This window comes from Mytilus galloprovincialis, chromosome 10 (genome assembly GCF_965363235.1).
Source record: "Mytilus galloprovincialis chromosome 10, xbMytGall1.hap1.1, whole genome shotgun sequence".
In the NCBI taxonomy this organism is placed as follows: Eukaryota; Metazoa; Mollusca; class Bivalvia; order Mytilida; family Mytilidae; genus Mytilus; species Mytilus galloprovincialis.
The window spans coordinates 76,574,025-76,593,458 of NC_134847.1; the positions used below are offsets into that span (position 1 = coordinate 76,574,025).

The window sequence follows — 19,434 nt, forward strand, 5'->3', positions numbered from 1 at the left end:
ACGGAATTGTTCGTGCCTTACTCTGAAATAGAATTTTGTATTATCGCATGTTTTGGTTTTGGATCTTGAACTGGTCAATGATATTGAAAAACGTTTTCAGACATTGCTCTGGTTGGATTGAAAATTAAACAGGTATAGAGAAATGCGATGTTTTTTTACTGGATCGATTTTTGTTCCCTAGTCATAGAATAATGAGATTCATGATCTAGTCTAACAAAGTCGGTGGGAACCAGTGGGTATATTTTTTTTTGTCTCGGAAGGTTGACGTCATAACTTGATTGATTGGATAATATTTTAGTTAAAGACGACTAGTGTACAGCTCTCAATATTTTAAGAAAACGGACACCTCAAAATTCGAGTATCATATTATTTTATTCAATTAGATAGCACGAAGGCCAAGCGCTTCTTTGAATTGGTAAATTTGTAATGGGTATTTTTCACCGCATCGTTTGTTCAAAAAAAGGGGAAGTTCGACAATGTATTGAAATTCTGAATTGACATTTTCACATGGAGATACCGCGATATGTATGTATTTATATTGTCTTTGTCTATTAAATATGAAACTGTTTTATGAATTTTGGTCATTTGTTATATGAGCAAATACATTGCTTGGCAAATCGTCATCATTGGTCATTTTTAGGTTTCTTATACCTGTCACTTATTGAATTTATTGTTTCGTTGTATTGTCAGTATGCTGTCAGAAGTCCTGGAGCGAAAGCACAGGCCGAACCCTCTCTACCAGTAACGTAAACGGCTGAGCTAGCGGGGTATAATGTAATGAGACAGATTATGAATGAAAAATACGTTTACACACGAAAACCCATTTACGTTGCAATAGTTAGTATACTAGTATACTATACAAATTACTCAATACCTCTACCTGTTTGAAGGTAAGAACTAAGATAAAAAAAAAAACAACATTACACGAAGCATATTTTAAAAACAGATGTAGTAAAATCCAAATAAGACGACGTAGAAAGTTATTTATAGTTCGCGTAAAAGAAATGTGCTATTTTAAGAACAGAATAATCTAGAAAACCCCAGATGCTTATTATAGTATAAAATCAGAGGAAACGACTCGTCACGACAATGTATATAAATCGTAGCTGAAATACTTTGAAATATATTTTATCAAGAAAGATATGGGTTATGAAGTAAGAAATTTACTTAATAAATATTTTTTTTCTAAAATTATCAAATTGCTAATACCAGGACATTATTAATTTTCGTAGCTACTTCACAAAGACACGTGTACGTACGTTCTGTATAATATCCTATTGTACAACTTATTGCAATAATCATAATATTTTAGAGAAATGTTCAACAAAGGCAACACCATGGACTTCCTAGGAAAGGAATTAGACACAGAGAATACTCGTCATACATGACAAGAAAACAATCGTTCAACTGTTCCCAGATTCAGACTGGACAAAGTGTTAATCACTTAGCTGAAGCCGGATTTTTTTATGCAGGTAGGTTTTAAAAGCAATATATCATAACAGTTCAAGCAGTTGTAATGGTAATATTTAACTGGTATTTATAGTTCGTGTAAATTAAATTTCACGAAACGTACGATGCACATTTTTATTGTTTTTTTGTACTCTTCATTAAACTTTGACATAAATATGTACTTAAAAATGGAAATATTAATAAAAAATAATATTTTTAAAACTATATAACTGAAATTTTCAATTGGCTAAAATAATAACATAGAGGAATTTACAATATTTCAAAACTTATACAATCTAAACTGTAATTTTCAAATTTTATTCCATTTTTTTTAAATAAATATTTCTTATTTTTAGTATTTCATTGTTTCTTGAATCTTACACGCAACGTTTGCTTGAATTTTCTAAAATGTTATGGTCATTATTTTGAAAATACTTATACCATAAAAAACCTCAAAAATTCTATGTAGGCTACTTTAGTGTTTAATTATGTATCTCGATAACTGTTTAAGTCAAGTGCATGTGGTTTCGAACCATTCAAGTATCCCATATAAACTGTATAACTTTTATATTAAGGTCATAAAGATTTTGTAAGATGCTTTTCTTGTGGAGTTTTGATAAAGAACTGGAAACAAGGACAGGACCCTTTAACAGAACATAGACGTAAATCATCTGGCTGTGACTTTCTGCAACAACCAAGAATTCATGAACATCACGTAAGTAATTAAACACAAATGTGTTTGTTTGAAAACAGGTTGTAAAATAATAAAAGACTATATTAATTATTCAAAATACTTTAAGTACTTTATTAAATCTGCATATCTATAGTTTTAGAATAATATAAAAAATAAATTAAAAAATTAAATTAAAATAAATTAATGTTTTATTTATTCCCGGAATTCAGTCAAAAACAATATCTTGAAATTAACATACATTTCTGGGCATCATTTTTAAAAAATTTAATTACAGATTCAAGTTATAATAATTTTTTTCTCATTAGAATATGGATTTTCGTAATTTAATAATTTATGGAAATAGTTTTTTGATGTGCTTTGAAACCAACAAGCAAACGCAAAATATTGACCAACACAACATTTATGTTTTATATGGATTTTGACGTGTATTATTCTACCTCAGGATCGTAACTCGTAGCTAGCGAATAGGATTAATATCAGGAGATTGAAAGTTAATTTTCATAATGAATTATCCGTTAAACATTTCAGGAATTTTACACTTATCACATAAACAAAATCAATACCATATGATTTTCAACCGTCTAAAATCCTTTTTTGCATTCGAAGACATCTCGTTAACTTCATTCTTTTTGTAAAAATGTCGTACCTAAACTTAGCTCTGATATATAAATCAATAAGTAATCATTACAAAAAATACTGGAATTTCCAATTATCAGGAACATAATAAGGTTGATTATAAATTGATTTTAATGCCTTCCCCTTTAGGACGAAAGAGCAAGCGTATTTAGCACCTCAAATGAGAGTATTGACAGGCTTGCAGATGATATCCAGTCAGTCCTTAATTTAGGGTACGACATGGATGCCATCCAAAGAGCATACCAGTTGTGTCACGAAACAAACAGCGGGTTAAGGAGTGTTGATATCAACCAACTCACAAATAGACTTCTTGACTTGTCAGTTGTTGATCAGATTGCAGAAGAGTCAACACAGCAAAGACAAGTTGTCGATGTACGTGACCAATCTCTGCAAGAAAGAACTCCCAGTTACATTCAACGTATTGGTATGTAAATATTGAGTAAATACAAGAACGAATTAACGAATAAATAAAACATGTTCGTATCTAATAATTGTCGATAACAGTTTCACATACATTGCATACTCCTTTTTGATAATTTTTTGATAGGTTTTATACTGGCTAATAATAAACTTAACACTTCGATTTACATTTTGTTATTACTCACTTGTAAATAAATTGATGTTGTCTTTATTATATGATCATTTATTCAGTTACAGTCTGTATACATTTCAAAAGTAAAGAAACAAAAATTGGTGTATATGAAGACATAAGGACGTACACAACATATTTTATTTTTTAGAACAAGAAGTTCACCAGCTTAGAGAAACATTGATGTGCAAGATTTGTATGGATAACTCCGCAAATGTTGTGATCATGCCATGTGGACATTTAACATCATGTATGCAATGCTCTTCTGCACTAACAAATTGTCCTCAATGTAGAGTCGGCATTTCATCAAGGATAAAAGTTTTCCTCTAAACACACATCCAATGTGAACTAGTGGAAGTAAATCTTCGAAATGAACTTTATCGTACATTGGAAACCTACGAGCCAAAGACAGTTTCAGTCAATAGGCAGCTACAAACAGATAGTTAACAGTACAAGTGTTGTGATAATTTGCATTAATTATGAAACATTTTTTTGGTCAACCTTATATTACATTTTATGTACCAACATTGACAATTTTAATATTATTATGAAACAAATATAATATAACGGGGCTTTCTTTTGTGTGCTTTAGAAAGTATGTCATTATTTCGGATCTACGTATCCGGGATCGTAATCCATGTTGCCCGTTAACATAGGGAACTAGCTATAGTAAAGTTTCTCCGTAAGCTCACTTAGTACTGTCTATATAACGAAGTCCATTTAATGTTCACATGTTTAATCATATATATATATAATCTTTATATAACAGTACATGTATAATAAATATTCTTAATCATAATTTCCAATTAACGTTCGTACATACAACTTGGTACTTCAAGCTACTACTCTCATATAACTGACCAATGCAATACATGAAGTTTCTCACAAGATCCAGCTATAAGCATGTTCTTAATTTATGTAAGGCATTGATTAATGGTCTTACATTATTTGGATAAACTATTGCAGTTCAACTGTGCAACTAATGTATCGTATAAAGTGTCACATTAAACAAGATGAAAGATCATTAAACTGATTAAGAACTGACCATCAAATCTTTAATGTAAATGACCACGCCACATCACTCCCCGCTAAACAAAATTCGTTTTCACTCGAATTTAAATAAAAAATCATACCAAAAATATTACACAAAGTAAAAAGATAAGGGGAGGAAATGTGAACATTAAAAAATAAAATTTTTCTTTCAACTAAAACTACTGAAAAAAATCTAAACTAATAATAATAAAAAAAAATAATGATAATTGCTATACCATGTAATTTATCAATTTACGTCGTGAATAGTTGTGGAAAACTTGTAAAAAGATTACTAGAAGAAAATCTAAATTTAACAATTATCCTATCAACTTCAAACTCTTGATATTTATAACTACAAAAGAGGCACTAAACAAAAATCATAAAAATATATATAACACAAGTTTGACAATTATAAATCTATTCAAATACATTATGGTAAGGTCTTTCCGGAATTTTGACCGTTAATCCAAGCGTAAACAAAATGATAAAATAATTAAAAGCATCAATAAAATCAACTAATCATTATCTCTGGGCCATCAAATAAATCAATTTACAAAGAAAATCAGCATCTCATTAGCTGCAATTTCACTACTATGTGACCGTATCACCATAGAACTCTGAATGACCAACCTGTCAATCTATGTCATGGGCACTCCCATATACATTAAAATAGTATAAGCAACCCTTGTTACTTAACTATACACACAACACGCCCACTCTCGTAATGTAAAGAGATTAAATCTAGCTTAATCAAACATGTGTAATACACAAAATCAAACAAAAGTTAATGCAAACAAAAAATAATATACAATAAAAAAAAACAACTAAGCATAGGATAGTACTATATATATAAAAAAAAAACTAACTAAATGAATAAAAATGAAAATTGAAAAGTTATTTAAAAAAATGAAAATATTGAATTTAAATCACTTTCAAAAATTTATTGAGATGAAGGGATTTTGTTATGCATTTCTTTAACATATTCCTGGCATTCTGGTGTCAAGTCCTCAAATTCCACCCACGAATTTTCAGCGGAACCATACCCTAACCATTTAACTCTGTAAGTCCATTTCTTTCCAACTTTCTTCTTTTTTATGATTTTTTCTATTGAGAAGACGTTATTGTCTTTATTGTTATTAATATTGTCTTGAACATTTTCATTTACTGGAACTTGACTTGGTTGAACTTCTGGTTCCACTTGTTCGAAATTGTCACCAGGAATGTCATGTGCATGTATTTCCAACGGTTCTAGTTCATTGGGTGGTGGTTTTGGATCACGAGGTTCGCCGGTCCAAACGAAACCAGGTTTTATCCTGTCGACGTGTACTCTAGTCTTAAGTAGTTTACCGTCACACTTTCTTCTCAGTCGGACGTGTATTTTGGACAATCTTTCCACAATATAAAAAGGCCCCGTCCAAGGGCGTCGTAGCTTCCTACTCAAATTTGGAGTTGTGGCTGGCGTATACAAATAAACAATGTCACCGACACTAAAGTTCGAATTTTCACGGTTTCTATTCGCTTTGTTTAACATCTCAGTTTTGTGCTCTTGAAGATTTTCACGTGCTACAGCTCTGGCTTTTTCAATGTTTTCTAAAGTTTGCACTATGTATTCTCTCGCAGTAACGTTTACCTCCATGTTTGGTAAATGTGTATCTAAAAACGATTTCGGGTGACGACCATTTACTAAGAAAAACGAAGAATAGTCTGTTGAATCTATTGACGGCGAAGTATTATATGCAAATTGTATGAAAGGTATATATCTGTCCCAGTCGGAATTGTCTTCAATATACTTTGACAACATATCTTTTATTGTAGACATCATTCGTTCACTTTGTCCATTACACTGCGGTCTATAACTTGTGGTTTGAGTCTTTTTAATGTCCAGTAATTTACATGTCTCTTTAACAATATTAGACAAATAGTTCACACCTCTATCTGAGTGTAAAAATAATGGTGTTCCATGTCTACACACCACGTTGTGTAAAAACGCTGTAGCAATAGTTGCTGCTTTAATGTCACTTAACGGTATTAGTTCTACATATTTTGTAAGATAACAAATGAACACCAATACATACTGGTTCTTTGATTTTCCAGAGTTTGATACCGGTCCTAATATATCTGTACTGACACGTTCAAACGGCTGTGAAGCTATTGGCATAGATGAAATTGGCGATTTTGTTGGTTTTTGAGGTCTCTTGCGCTGACTACATAATTCACAAGATTTAGCCCAGTCCGCAACATCAGATCCAATTGAAGGCCAGAAAAACGATCGTTGAGTTTCTTTGTATTGTTCTGTTAATTCCTAAATGACCTGATAAAAGTCCATCATGTGTCTCTTTCAATACAACAGGTACTAATTTGCGCGGTACTGCGATTTGAATTGTTACTTCAGTGTCTTTACAATGTCTCTTATATTTCTTGTTGACATGGTAAAGTATTCCGTCATTGATGAAGTAGAATGGTTGCAGAGTTAATATATTTCTTCGCCACTTAGAATTTTCGGGAAGTTCACCGGATTCAAGAAATGTAATTATGTTCTTAAAGTATGTGTCCTTTCTCTGTTCAACTTTCAGTTGCGCCATAGGGAACATATTCACACTTTCCTTAGTAGTATTGTCAATTTCGATATTGTCATTATCCGTAATATTACGTACAAACGGGGAATGCTTCTTCACTATTTTAACGTTATTACCAGTTTTGTCAATTACAGCCCCATACGGCAAAATATCTATTAACGACTCCATGTCCTGATCAGTGACATTGTCATATTCACGGCGACTCACTCCATCCGCATTTCCATGAGTAGTCCCGGGGCGATATAGTATTTCCATACTATAAGACTGTAACAAAGCTATCCATCTAGCAAATTTTCCAGTTGGTTCTTTCAAAGTTAATAGCCACTTTAGGGCTGAATGATCTACATACGCAGTAAATTTTGTAAAACGCAAATAACAGTCAAATTTCTTCACTGCATACACCAACGCTAAACATTCTTTTTCCGTTATTCCGTATTGTTGCTCTTGTTTACTCAACGATCGTCCTGAATAACAAATCACTCTTTCTGTCCCATTTTGTGTTTGACATAACACCGCACCGAGAGCAAATGAGCTTGCATCCGTATACAGTTGAAACGGTTCGTCAAAATTTGGATAAGCCAATAAAGGTGGTGAAATTAAAGCTTCTCTTAGTAGTTTAAACGCATTTTCACACTGTTCAGTCCAAATAAAATCCACATTCTTCTTAGTAAGCGCATATAAGGGGGATGCGATTTTAGCATAGTCTTTAATAAACTTGCGGTAGTAACCTGATAGTCCAAGAAATGCACGAACGTCCTTGAGACGTTTTGGTATCGGATAGTCTTTGATGGCACTTATTTTATCCGGATCCGGTAAAATACCGTCACTACTCACTATATGTCCCAAATATTTAATCTGTCGCTTGGCAAATGTACACTTTTTAGGATGCAGCTTCAAACCTGCATTTTTCAAACGTTCAAACACTGCTGTTAAATGCTGAACATGATCTTCAAAAGTTTTTGAGAATACTATTATATCGTCAAGATATATGAGACAAAATTTAAATGTCAACCCGTGCAAAACAGTTTCCATGAGACGCTGAAACATTTGTGGTGAGTTTTTGAGACCCATGGGTAAACGACGAAATTGAAACAGCCCTAAATGACATCTCCATGCAGTATAAGGTCTAGACTTGGGGTGTATACTGGACTGATAAAAACCACTTTTTAAATCTAGCGCCGAAAAGTACGTTGGTTGCTTAGCGCCGACGCTTTCTAAAGCATCTTCTGTAGTCAATAAAGGATGTGCGTTTAATTCAATGCATTCATTTACTCTTCGATAGTCAACCACGAAACGATAATCTGTATTTGTTGTATTATTACTCTTTTTAGCGACCAATAAACAAGGTGCTGCCCACGGACTAGTGCTTGGTTCTATAATACCGTCTTTCAACATGTCTGATACTACATTTTCTAATACCTCTTTTTGTTTTGCGCCAAATTTGTATGGCCTTTGCCTTATCGGTTTACACGTGTCGGGGATGTGTATTTCATGTTCGATAACATCACATTGACCTAACTTGCTCTCTTTATTTACAAATACGTCAGAGTATTTCCTAAGTAAATCATTCAGCTGACCACGCTCCTCAACTTTCAAATCACGTGACACATCTGGCAAATCAATGTCTCTCTTGTTATTAACTCCGCCCAGTTGTTGTGTATTTTCTAACTTGATATCGTACAACTTATCATCTCTAGAAATGCATACAAATTTCCCAACATTGGAGTTTTTCTTAATTTTAATAGGCTTATCTAAAATATTACACAAGCCATGCATAACTGTTCCATTGCTAACATGCGCAATCGAATTTGCGGCTAATAACCCACGAGAAGCCAAACTAAGTGATTCTGACGCTAAACCTAAAACATTTTCCGGTAATTGCGCACCTTTAATTTTTGCCGCAATTACCACCTCAGACTTTGGCGGAACAGTTATATCTGACTTGGCAATTAATACACGTCGGGGATCAAAAGAAATTTTCTGTGCATTAAAATCAATAACAGCGCCCTGATGATTTAAAAAATCTAAACCTAAAATTAACTGTGGGGTCAAACAAGGTACTAAATAAAATTTAACATCTGAACTCTCAATGGTCTTACATTATTTGGATAAACTATTGCAGTTCAACTGTGCAACTAATGTATCGTATAAAGTGTCACATTAAACAAGATGAAAGATCATTAAACTGATTAAGAACTGACCATCAAATCTTTAATGTAAATGACCACGCCACAATAACATGTTTCATGGAAACAATGTATCAGTTATTGAGCATACCTATGTGATGCAGAGGTCAGTGAGGTATCAACTGAACATTAGCAAGGAGATTTTTCATGATAATCAATAATATCTATATATAAATATAATTATAGAAGTATATATATTTTTTTCAAATTAGATTTCATAAAGCAACTCACCATGTAACAATTTTGAAAAATAGCGGTATACTACTATTGCCTTCATAGATATTTCAAAAAATGCTTAAAAATAAAAAAAAAATTATAATGATAAGATTAAGTAATAGTAAGTTACGGTATACAACAGAACTTATCCAACGAAAAGAGGATACAGGTGGTAAGTACCATTCTGTAAAAAAGGGTTGAAAATGAGATATCAAATTTAAAAACAATATAGGCAATCCAATATTTCAACAAAAACACTTCGAAGGATAACACTTTTATAATTACACTTACCAAGTATCTGTAAAGTAAAGTAAGAAGGTGGCTAATGGTATATATAGAACACATATGAAAATAAGGAGATGTGGTATGGTTGCCAATGCGACAACTTTCCATTAAAACTATTTTGAATTAGATTTAACTTAGTCCTGGTATATTATACACATGTTTGATTATTTTTGAGTACATGCGTAATTGTCTTGTTATATTTTGTTATAATCTCGTTTAGAATATTATTCTCTTATATAATACAACTAACAAAAGAGTATAACATTTTCAAATTTAATACATATATGACAAACTGATATATTATGAATGTGTGTTACCTTTGAATGTTCTATGTTCATAGTTATTGTCATTTGTGTGTCATTGGTGGTGTGATATTATTTTTGTAAATGATTTGATTTGCAACTCTTTGTCATCGTTTTAATTTTAATAAAAAGGATCTACTATATTAGCAGTAATATTTCTTTCGATATGTTCTCAAACCGGAATCATCATTTTTTTATCGAGATTCCTTCGGTTGAAATAAAATCTAATCTTTTTGATTTATTAACCTGACTATGTCGTTGTGTAATATCTTGATTTTCTGTTATTTCAAACTCCTTCCAACAATGAATTCATTAATTAATGTTTGTAAGCTTTTATTCTTTTAGGAGAATTTACTTTATGCCTAAAAAGGGGATGACAAAGGCCTAGGGCTATGCAATACAATGTCCATCCCTATATCCTCCTTCCAATGAGTTGATCGTCAAGATGAATTAACCATGAGTTCATTAAAACTGTTAACAATAACACTATACCTATGTATGCATGAATATATGTTAATCCAATTAAATCTTCTCTATATAAAAATTTTCATAATTGTGAAAATTATTATCAAATTTAGATATGACATTATTTTATAGTGTTAATCAGTAAGACATCATAACTGTTGAGTCGTCAAAAATTTAACACAAGAGATTCATATTTATTTGTTCACATTTATGTGGATATTCAAATGCGATGAAATTATGAAGAAGGTGTCTATTAAATTTGATGCCAATTACGCTTGCAATACTTTACACTGTTTGTAACAAACTATAAAAACACGTCAACAACCAAAATAAAGTTTAGAATAAAAATGATAATTGTTCTGACATTAAATACAGAACCTATTCCATTATGAAGGAACTATTGGCATTATTTTGTGCGATTCGAACATACATTGATTCTTACATCGATACCAGTGGATATTCGGATTTATCCGATCAATATTATATAGCTAAATTGTCAATTTTAAAGTCCGAGCCTCGGCGAGGACTTTATATTTTGAAATTTAACTATCGAGATTGGATAAATTCACGAGTAACTTTGAAAGAGTCTGTTTCAATAAAGATTAAAAAATAAATTCCATTTTTCTCTTGAACGACAATTTGGTTCGAGGGTCCTACAAATTTCACAAAACTATCAGTTTCATTAACCTTTTCGCATATTTTGATTGATTAAGTAAGCTGACTAGGGATGTTACCTTTAAACTCATCAAATAATACAATGTCCATAAACCAAGTTTCTAACATTGACTTTATTAAATTCAACACTTACGTCATTATTTTGCTAGTAGCACTGAGTTGCCGCCATGTTTAATATCCGGTCTGTTTAATATCCGGTCTTCATTCTTTTTCAATCTGTAGCTTATTTTGCAAGTTGTCATGTTGTTCACTAGATTTGTTCCTACGCACCATAGTGTCTACGTATATTTTCTTCATGATGTTCTTTCCAAGTAAAAACAGCACAACACGTTAACTTCATGCTCCAATTTAGCTGCTGTTCAGTTAGCCGGATCGTAGAAGCCCCATGGATTTACTATTTGTTTAGGTCGAGGTGCACAATGATCAGCCATGATGGAAAGTTAAAGTTCCGAGTACACCGTAAAGAAGAAGCCCAATATTCAAATATTCGTGTCAATGTAAACAAATATTGATATATCGATGTTAAAGAGATTGTCAAAGTACATAACATTGTCTTAAATGATTTCAAGTCATTAAGAATGTTCTCTTCGAATATTTGTTCCGATATATCCCCCCTCTTGCTAACTGGTAGTATAATCATATATTTCTTTAAAACAATGTTTTAGCACTGGTTTAAACAGAATCTGTTGTGGGAAGTTTTAATTCAATGATTTCACTGTTTTAATTCGTGTATTCTCAAATACGACGATGTTGAATAAGGGCACATTTTATTTACTAGTAATTTTTTGTATAAACTATGTATATAATAATTCCCAGTGTTAACATATTATATAAGTTTACATACGGTGAGTCAGGAGAGCTTATCCTCCCGCAACTCTTTATTCAATGTAGTTTTATTATATTCTTTATAGAGGACTGTATATAGTATATCAAACGAAAGCTATATTTAAAATAAAGTCAAGTTAGTCGAAAGGTCCACTGATCGAGTTGCACAATATATACAATACAAACCACATTGCAGTCCGTTTCAACTAATGTTTATAGTTGTTCTGTTCTGATCTGCTGTAACACCACAACTATCCCAAGTTACGAGGATAGTTGAACGCCTGCAACTATGTTTAAACCAGAAGCGTTCTGTATGTGCAAAGACTTTATTTCAGTTGTTGTCATTTGTTGCTTTTAATCAACTTTGTTCTTAATTTGTTGTTTTAGAGCTTGAAATAAAGGATACAAATACATAAACAGCAGTCAAATCATAAATTGATTAACAGAAAGATTTACAATCTAAAACTGAAAAAAACCACATTAGCTATAAGAGAAAAACAGCCAAACAACAGAAACACTTTAAAATTGCAAAGACCAAAGCACAATGTAACACAGACAGAAACGAACTATAAGATAACAACAGCCCTTTAATTTGACTTGGTACAGGAAATTTTAAGAAAAAAAAAGTGGGTTGAACCAGGTATTTTGGGTAACCAAACCTCTCGCTTTTATTGCAATGATAAATGAAACACTAAAAGGATAACATTACATGACAGTACTACAGTGAAAATTAGTGCAAGAACATTCAAGACAGAGAAATACACAAATAAACAATACAATAATACACTTCTACAGTTAATAGTTATCAAAGTGCAAGTCTGAGGAATTAATACGCCTGACGTGCGTTTCATCAACATAAGACTCATCAAAGACGCTTAAATCAAAATAGTCAGAAAGCCAAACTAGCATAAAGTTAAATAGCATTGATGACCCAAAATTCCAAAAAAAATGTGCCAAATACGGCTAAGGTTATTTTTGACTGGGATAAGAAATTCCTTAATATTTAGAATTATTCATTATTTTTCAATCAGTAAATTTATAAGAAAAAAACAACAATATAAGTGATATTCATATCGGCTCCGAAATGCTGACAAACACGTAAAAAAAATAATGGTAGCACATGAAAACAGCACGACAGATACACACATTTTCTATCACACGACTTGATTGACGCCACACAAGTGACGTCATATGTAAGTTGTAAAAACTTGAAATACAAAATGTAGTTTACGATTAGGTTTGAAATTATCCTATCTGGTGTATTTTACAAAAATTAAAACACTATTAATACAGAAATTGTTAGTAATTAGATAATGAATTGTATTATAGGGAAAACGGTAGTATTAATTTTTCCCAGCATTAGGTTGGCCTTTTGTGTACCCAAGACAGGTGAAGGAAGTCAAATTAGCAGCGCTGAGATTGGATGTAAGGGTACAATATATATTTTTTTATTTTCTATGAATAACTGCAGTGTGTAAATTTATAATATAAATTTTAAAACCTATTGAAATATTTTCTACAGAATTATTCGAAAAGGCTTCCAAAATTTCATAAATTTGGTGCAAAATGACGGTGGGCATGGATAACATAAACAAGCTCCGTTGGAAATTGGTCATGATACTATTTGGCTTCAATTTTTAGAATACAGTAATAAAGTTCTAACACCACACATAACTGTTTTATCCAGGTTTTTATTATAAAAACTGGTTAATTTAGAAAATGTTATATTGTCGCCTATGGCAGAATAAATAGTACCGTTTTCCCTATACTGAAGATAGCAAAGGAAATAAAAATCAATAAGACTTCAGTCATATTATACTATTTTCAAGCATTTGATAAGAGCATTTGATTTTTATCACAAAGAATAGAATTTTTTATCTGAGAACAGTACTGTGTTGAGAAAAGTGCTGAGTCATCATAATAAGTCAAATTGATGGGTACTGATATAAAACTTTATTCTAGGGTGTCAATATTAACTATATTATATAAACTGCACCAAACTATTGTTTTTTTGTATTTGTTTTCACCTTTCGCAATGATTAATTCAATTTGAAAACCCAGAATTCAAGTCGCGACAAATATTTTTAACTGAAATATTGGCCCTTTTTGCTGTGTTATTCCCTAAATGATTCAATTGGGTATTTCCCTTGACACAATCTATTAAAAATGCATATTGTCTGGTTAAGTTTTTACTGCTTAGATAGTAAGGCAATAGTTGGTCATACTAGAAGCATTTTCACTGTTAGAATTGCTCATCTAAGAAAAAAAGAGGCCCACTTGAGGCTAAATTTAGATAGAATTTATACTCTCCTGTGTAAAGAATTGCTCACATAGTTGGCAATGAATGCAGCAAATATTTCAATAGTGCTTCATTTTGTAGTTTCTATCTTTTATTATATCAGGCATATATAATTTGTCATTTTGTACTGTTTGAAAAGGACTTTTGTTGGAATTTAATACTCCCAAGGGACATAATTCAGCTTTTTAATAGATTAATACAGGCAACAAAGGCAACTTTACAGCTGAGTATTTTGCAGATTTAATGTTTTAAAAGTGTCTAGTATCCTTGTTTTTATCATCTCAAGACAGAACAATGGATTTTATAACCAGCTCTGAAATTTTGAACCACAATATGGCATATACTAAAGCATGGACTGGAGATTAGTATGACAAATCTTGAATTTTTGCTTATGTTGTAAATTTTGGTTAAAATGTATACAAATTGAATGGATCTGTCATTTTTATCTGTTTAAATGGAAATGTTTATTATTCTTTTTAGATAAGATAAGATATAGTTGGATACAGGTTGTTTGTTAAGCCTATCTGAATGAAGTAGAGAAAGAGGTAAATCAGCATTTAGGGGTGGGGACATAAAATTATCCATGTTCTCTAAACAATGGGGACATACAAGTATTAGTTATAGTCAAGGTTTCCATAATAACCCAGTATTGCATTGATGGTGTCATAAGAATTCTTTATAGCTTTGTGTCACAGTATAGGGAAAACGGTAATATTTATTTTTCCCAGCATTAGGTTGGCCTTTTGTGTACCCAAGACAGGTGAAGGAAGTCAAATTAGCAGCGCTGTGATTGAATGTAAGGGTACAATATATTTTTTTTATTTTCTATGAATAACTGCAGTGTGTTAATTTATAATATAAATTTTAAAACCTATTGAAATATTTTCTACAGAATTATTCGAAAAGGCTTCCAAAATTTCATAAATTTGGTGCAAAATGACGGTGGGCATGGATAACATAAACAAGCTCCGTTGGAAATTGGTCATGATACTATTTGGCTTCAATTTTTAGAATACAGTAATAAAGTTCTAACACCACACATAACTGTTTTATCCAGGTTTTTATTATAAAAACTGGTTAATTTAGAAAATGTTAGTATTGTCGCCTATGGCAGAATAAATAGTACCGTTTTCCCTATATACAACAGGTACAGTTAATTCTACCTCATAAATTGACTGACATCTAGACACTAACAATAAGCAGAGTTTGAGAACAAAACTTTACTTAAAAAGGGCAGAATTTACAATTGTTGACTTTCCAAGTGCAATGTTAAACTACAGTACATTTTGGATACATACATACGCGTGGAATTTTTAAATATACAGTCTAGGCAAATATATTTTAGACTTTGTCAACCGATTTTCATAGTTTGTCCTTATGTTGTACTGTTACACCACTGTCCAAGGTAAGGGGAAGGTCTGCTCCTTCCCGCCACATTCTGTATATGCCTGTCCCAAGTCAGGTCTCTGAAATTGAGTGATTGTCGTTTGTTGCGTGTTCCATGTTTGCTTTTCGTTCATTCTTTGTACATAATTAGAACCATTAGTTTTACATTTGTCAATTTTGGACCTTGCATAGCTAAAAATGCTGTATGGATCTTGCTCATTGTTTTAGGCCGTACGATGATCTAAAGTCGTTAATGTCAATACCCTTTTGGTCTCATGTGGAGAGTTGGCATTGGCAATCAAACCACATCTCCTTTTTTTGTGTTAATTAAGAAATTGCAAGTTTAATTGATAGCAATTTCTGTAGTTGCATGTTTAAAGTATCAAAGGGAAGGAGTTGCTTGAGTTGAACCCAATTTAAGTGACAGTGTATAAAGATGGATTGCAAAGTATAATTAAAATCCAACGACTTGATATCTTCATATGGAGTTTACTGAACCCATATATACCGTATTAGGTCACTAGCACACTATGTAATCAATATTACTAGTAATACCTATACTACAAAGTTATCTGTCATGCCTCTTTTGACCTTTGCGAGTACTAACAACATCTCTCGGTTATATATATGAATACAGAAAGGCAATATTAGTATACCAGTGTTCAAAAGTCATAAATCGATTGAGAACAAAAAAAAAATGAGTTACAAACTAAAACCGAGGGAAGCACATCAACTACAAATACCATATTCCTGACTTGGAACAGGACATTATTCTAAAAACAAATAGTGGGATGAACCTAGTTTTGATGGCTAGCCAAACCTCCTGCTTATATGAAAATGATAAATAAAAAATCCTCTTAAATAGCAACTCTACGGGACAGAAATACTTCATAAACACGCAAGAACACTAAAGACAGAGAAACGCAAAAACAAATTATATAATAGTCGACACAACATACAAACTGCAAGACAACAACGAATATATTCCAACAGACACCACAAACAGTGACGTTCATACATACCAAACATTCAATCTCGTACTTTATACAATACATTTCACAATACAAGTCCGAACAATTTTCATGATAATGATGGTAGTGAAAGGCAAAATTATACTAATTTGGACTACAAACAATAAGACATAATACATTATATAACCGAAACCATAACAGAAACATCAAAGATAAATACATGAATGTTAGATGTACAAAATACCGAGACACATCGTTTAGAAATGCACATTCACACTCAATATAACAGTCATATTTGTTCATAGGTCACGTTCGGTAATAAGCAGACGTTAAACCACAATTTAAGACGTGATAAAACTGTTGTCGGTTAATTAAGACACAGACATATCATATATATAAACAATCCGCGTTATATCCTTGTAAATGTAACCGTTTTGAAAAGGTTAGTGGTATTGACTTTTTGAACTAAATCATCGAGTATCCTTTGGCATATCTATCTGTATAATATTAAGTGACCGTTTGCGTGTTAAGTTGATCAATCGTTCAGGTTTGGCCGTAACAGTGCCCACGAAGTTGTTCTTTACGATGATACGATTTTCCAATGATAACAAACACCACAGCTTATATTAACTAATCATGGTCAGTCTGTGAATGTAAAAATAAGAACGATAAGGATTAGAGCGATATTGGATTGAAACATGACGAGTACCCAGGTCGGAACTGGTAACGTCTCAATCTGAAGTGAATGCTTCTTTACTACTTTACATTTTGATCTTATCATCGGGAAAGACTGTGATTGTAAAAATACGAACGACGAGGATGGGATTTGAACTCGCGCGGGGAGACCCCAATAGACTAATAGTCAATTGCCCTAACCACTCGGCCACCTCGTCTTGAAGAAACGATTCTTAAATATGATTAATTTTCCTGTGACTAAGTCACGGGAATTGCTTGGTCTTAGCTTTAAAACATTCTTCACAACTTTTTTTTTACTTTTTGGCTCATACAGAAAAAGGCTTTATGCAAGATGAAAAGATGATTAAAGTTCCCAGCTAGCATAGTCATAAAAGGTTTTCATTTCTAGATGTGCGATATCTTCTTTCACTTCATTCCTCAAAACCATGTGAAATGATGCGAAATTGGGGTTAGAAAAACGCCCGTCGTCCACATTGTCCACAAATTGAACTGAAAGCCAATGCGACGGATGTCATTTATCGTGGTCTATACGTATATCGTGATGGTGTCCATAACATTTACGAGTGTCATTTTTAATCTTTTCTCCTCGTAACTCTGTTAGAGCAGTTTCTGCATAAGTAGCACACCCCTGTATATGAAGTCACTGAAGTATGAACATGCACGAGTATAACGTATCAATTGAGATATGTAAAAACCATACAACGAAGCAGAGGGTATTTTACTGCTGAGAAATGGAAAATTCATGACATGGAAGTTGAAATCATCCAGTGTGTCAAAAACTTTAGTGTGAAGTCGTCAATCTGTATCAATATTGTGGAAAAGATCAAGGTATGAAGCAGTCCCTCTTGTATTAGTGGTTTCCTTAATTACAAGTTCACTAGATATATGAGATGCAAGTACTGAATTTAATGTGGGTAATTCAGTGATAGGATAGTATTTTGCATAGTGCTTTTCCTTGTTTTAGAAGGTTCTTAATTGATTCTGCTTGATACGAGTACAAAAACACGTCGGCCAGAATGGGTGATTTTGTAAAATGTTATCCTCTGTAAGTAAGCGATGTTTCAAATATGTAGGATTACCAGTTGTGCTGATTATTCCAAGTTCGTCTGTGAGAAATTGCAAATAATGGTCTTTGTATACGAAGATAATATTAAATAAAGCTTTATCTGCTGGAACAACGACATATTAGTCATATAAAGATGATAAAGCAGCCACAACCTCCGGGTTCTTGAATGGGTTAGACACCCTTGTGTTCATAGTACATCGTAGTTTCTGAATGAGGTTCTGAATACATTATCGAATAGTTTTGAGTCATTCAGACAAAGTGTCCAGTTTTGGTTCGTCTGATTCACGCTTTTCCCATTTTCTAGCATAGTCCTCAACTGCATCAATCAGTAACCTGAAGTTCTTTTTCTCAGGTCGAAAAACATATTTCCTTGAATTTGACAGGTGCAGGTAATTGATCCTACATTTTATTGCAGTATAACATTTTTTGAGTGATAAACATATGTCTTGGGTATTTCAAAGCACCATTCTTTTTTTATTTACGATTTTTATAGAATATGCTGTAAACTTGAGCTTACATGGTTACTAAACCTTGTACACAGATAAAATAAGGGGAGACATTTGAATGGTCAACTTCCAATGATAGATATTTTCTTATATGCAATGAAATGTTATGTGATTTTTTTTCTTTAGTGCTGGGTAAGATACAACTTTACTCATGCCAAGTTCTTCTTTATTTGAAACAAAGATAATTCGACACATTTTGTTTTCATGTGCAAATCTAACAAAAAATAGTAGGAGAAAATCAATGATGGTATTACACCTAATAGACAATAACTGTTTAGTGTCTTTGAATATCAGCTTCTTAAAAAGAAGACTTCGAAACAGGTGTATTGCGAGCTTCCTTTATTAACATCATCATAATTTTTGGGGCCCTTTATAGCTTGCTGTTCGGTGGAAGGCCTATAATGGTTTACTTTTATAAGTTGTTACTTGAATGGAGAATTTTCCCATTTGCACTCATACCACATATTCCTATATCTATCTATTTATGTTTTATACAAAACTTAAGTTTATATACATGTCTATTCCTTCATGTGTCGTAACTTAAAAAGTGCCTCCTCCTTTGAAATCGTTATTGATGCAA

The 19,434-nt window shown here is 32.3% G+C and overlaps 1 protein-coding gene across 1 annotated transcript; it reads left to right on the forward strand.

Annotated features, from left to right (window-relative positions):
- The first annotated feature begins 1,058 nt into the window (after positions 1–1,058).
- On the forward strand, positions 1,059–3,916 carry LOC143048421 (baculoviral IAP repeat-containing protein 8-like). The gene is made up of 5 exons (XM_076222105.1): positions 1,059–1,154; positions 1,313–1,472; positions 2,025–2,164; positions 2,909–3,203; positions 3,520–3,916. Exons 1-5 carry the CDS (start codon positions 1,143–1,145, stop codon positions 3,696–3,698), a joined length of 786 nt encoding a protein of 261 aa, XP_076078220.1. The 5' UTR covers positions 1,059–1,142; the 3' UTR covers positions 3,699–3,916.
- The last annotated feature ends 15,518 nt before the right edge of the window (positions 3,917–19,434 follow it).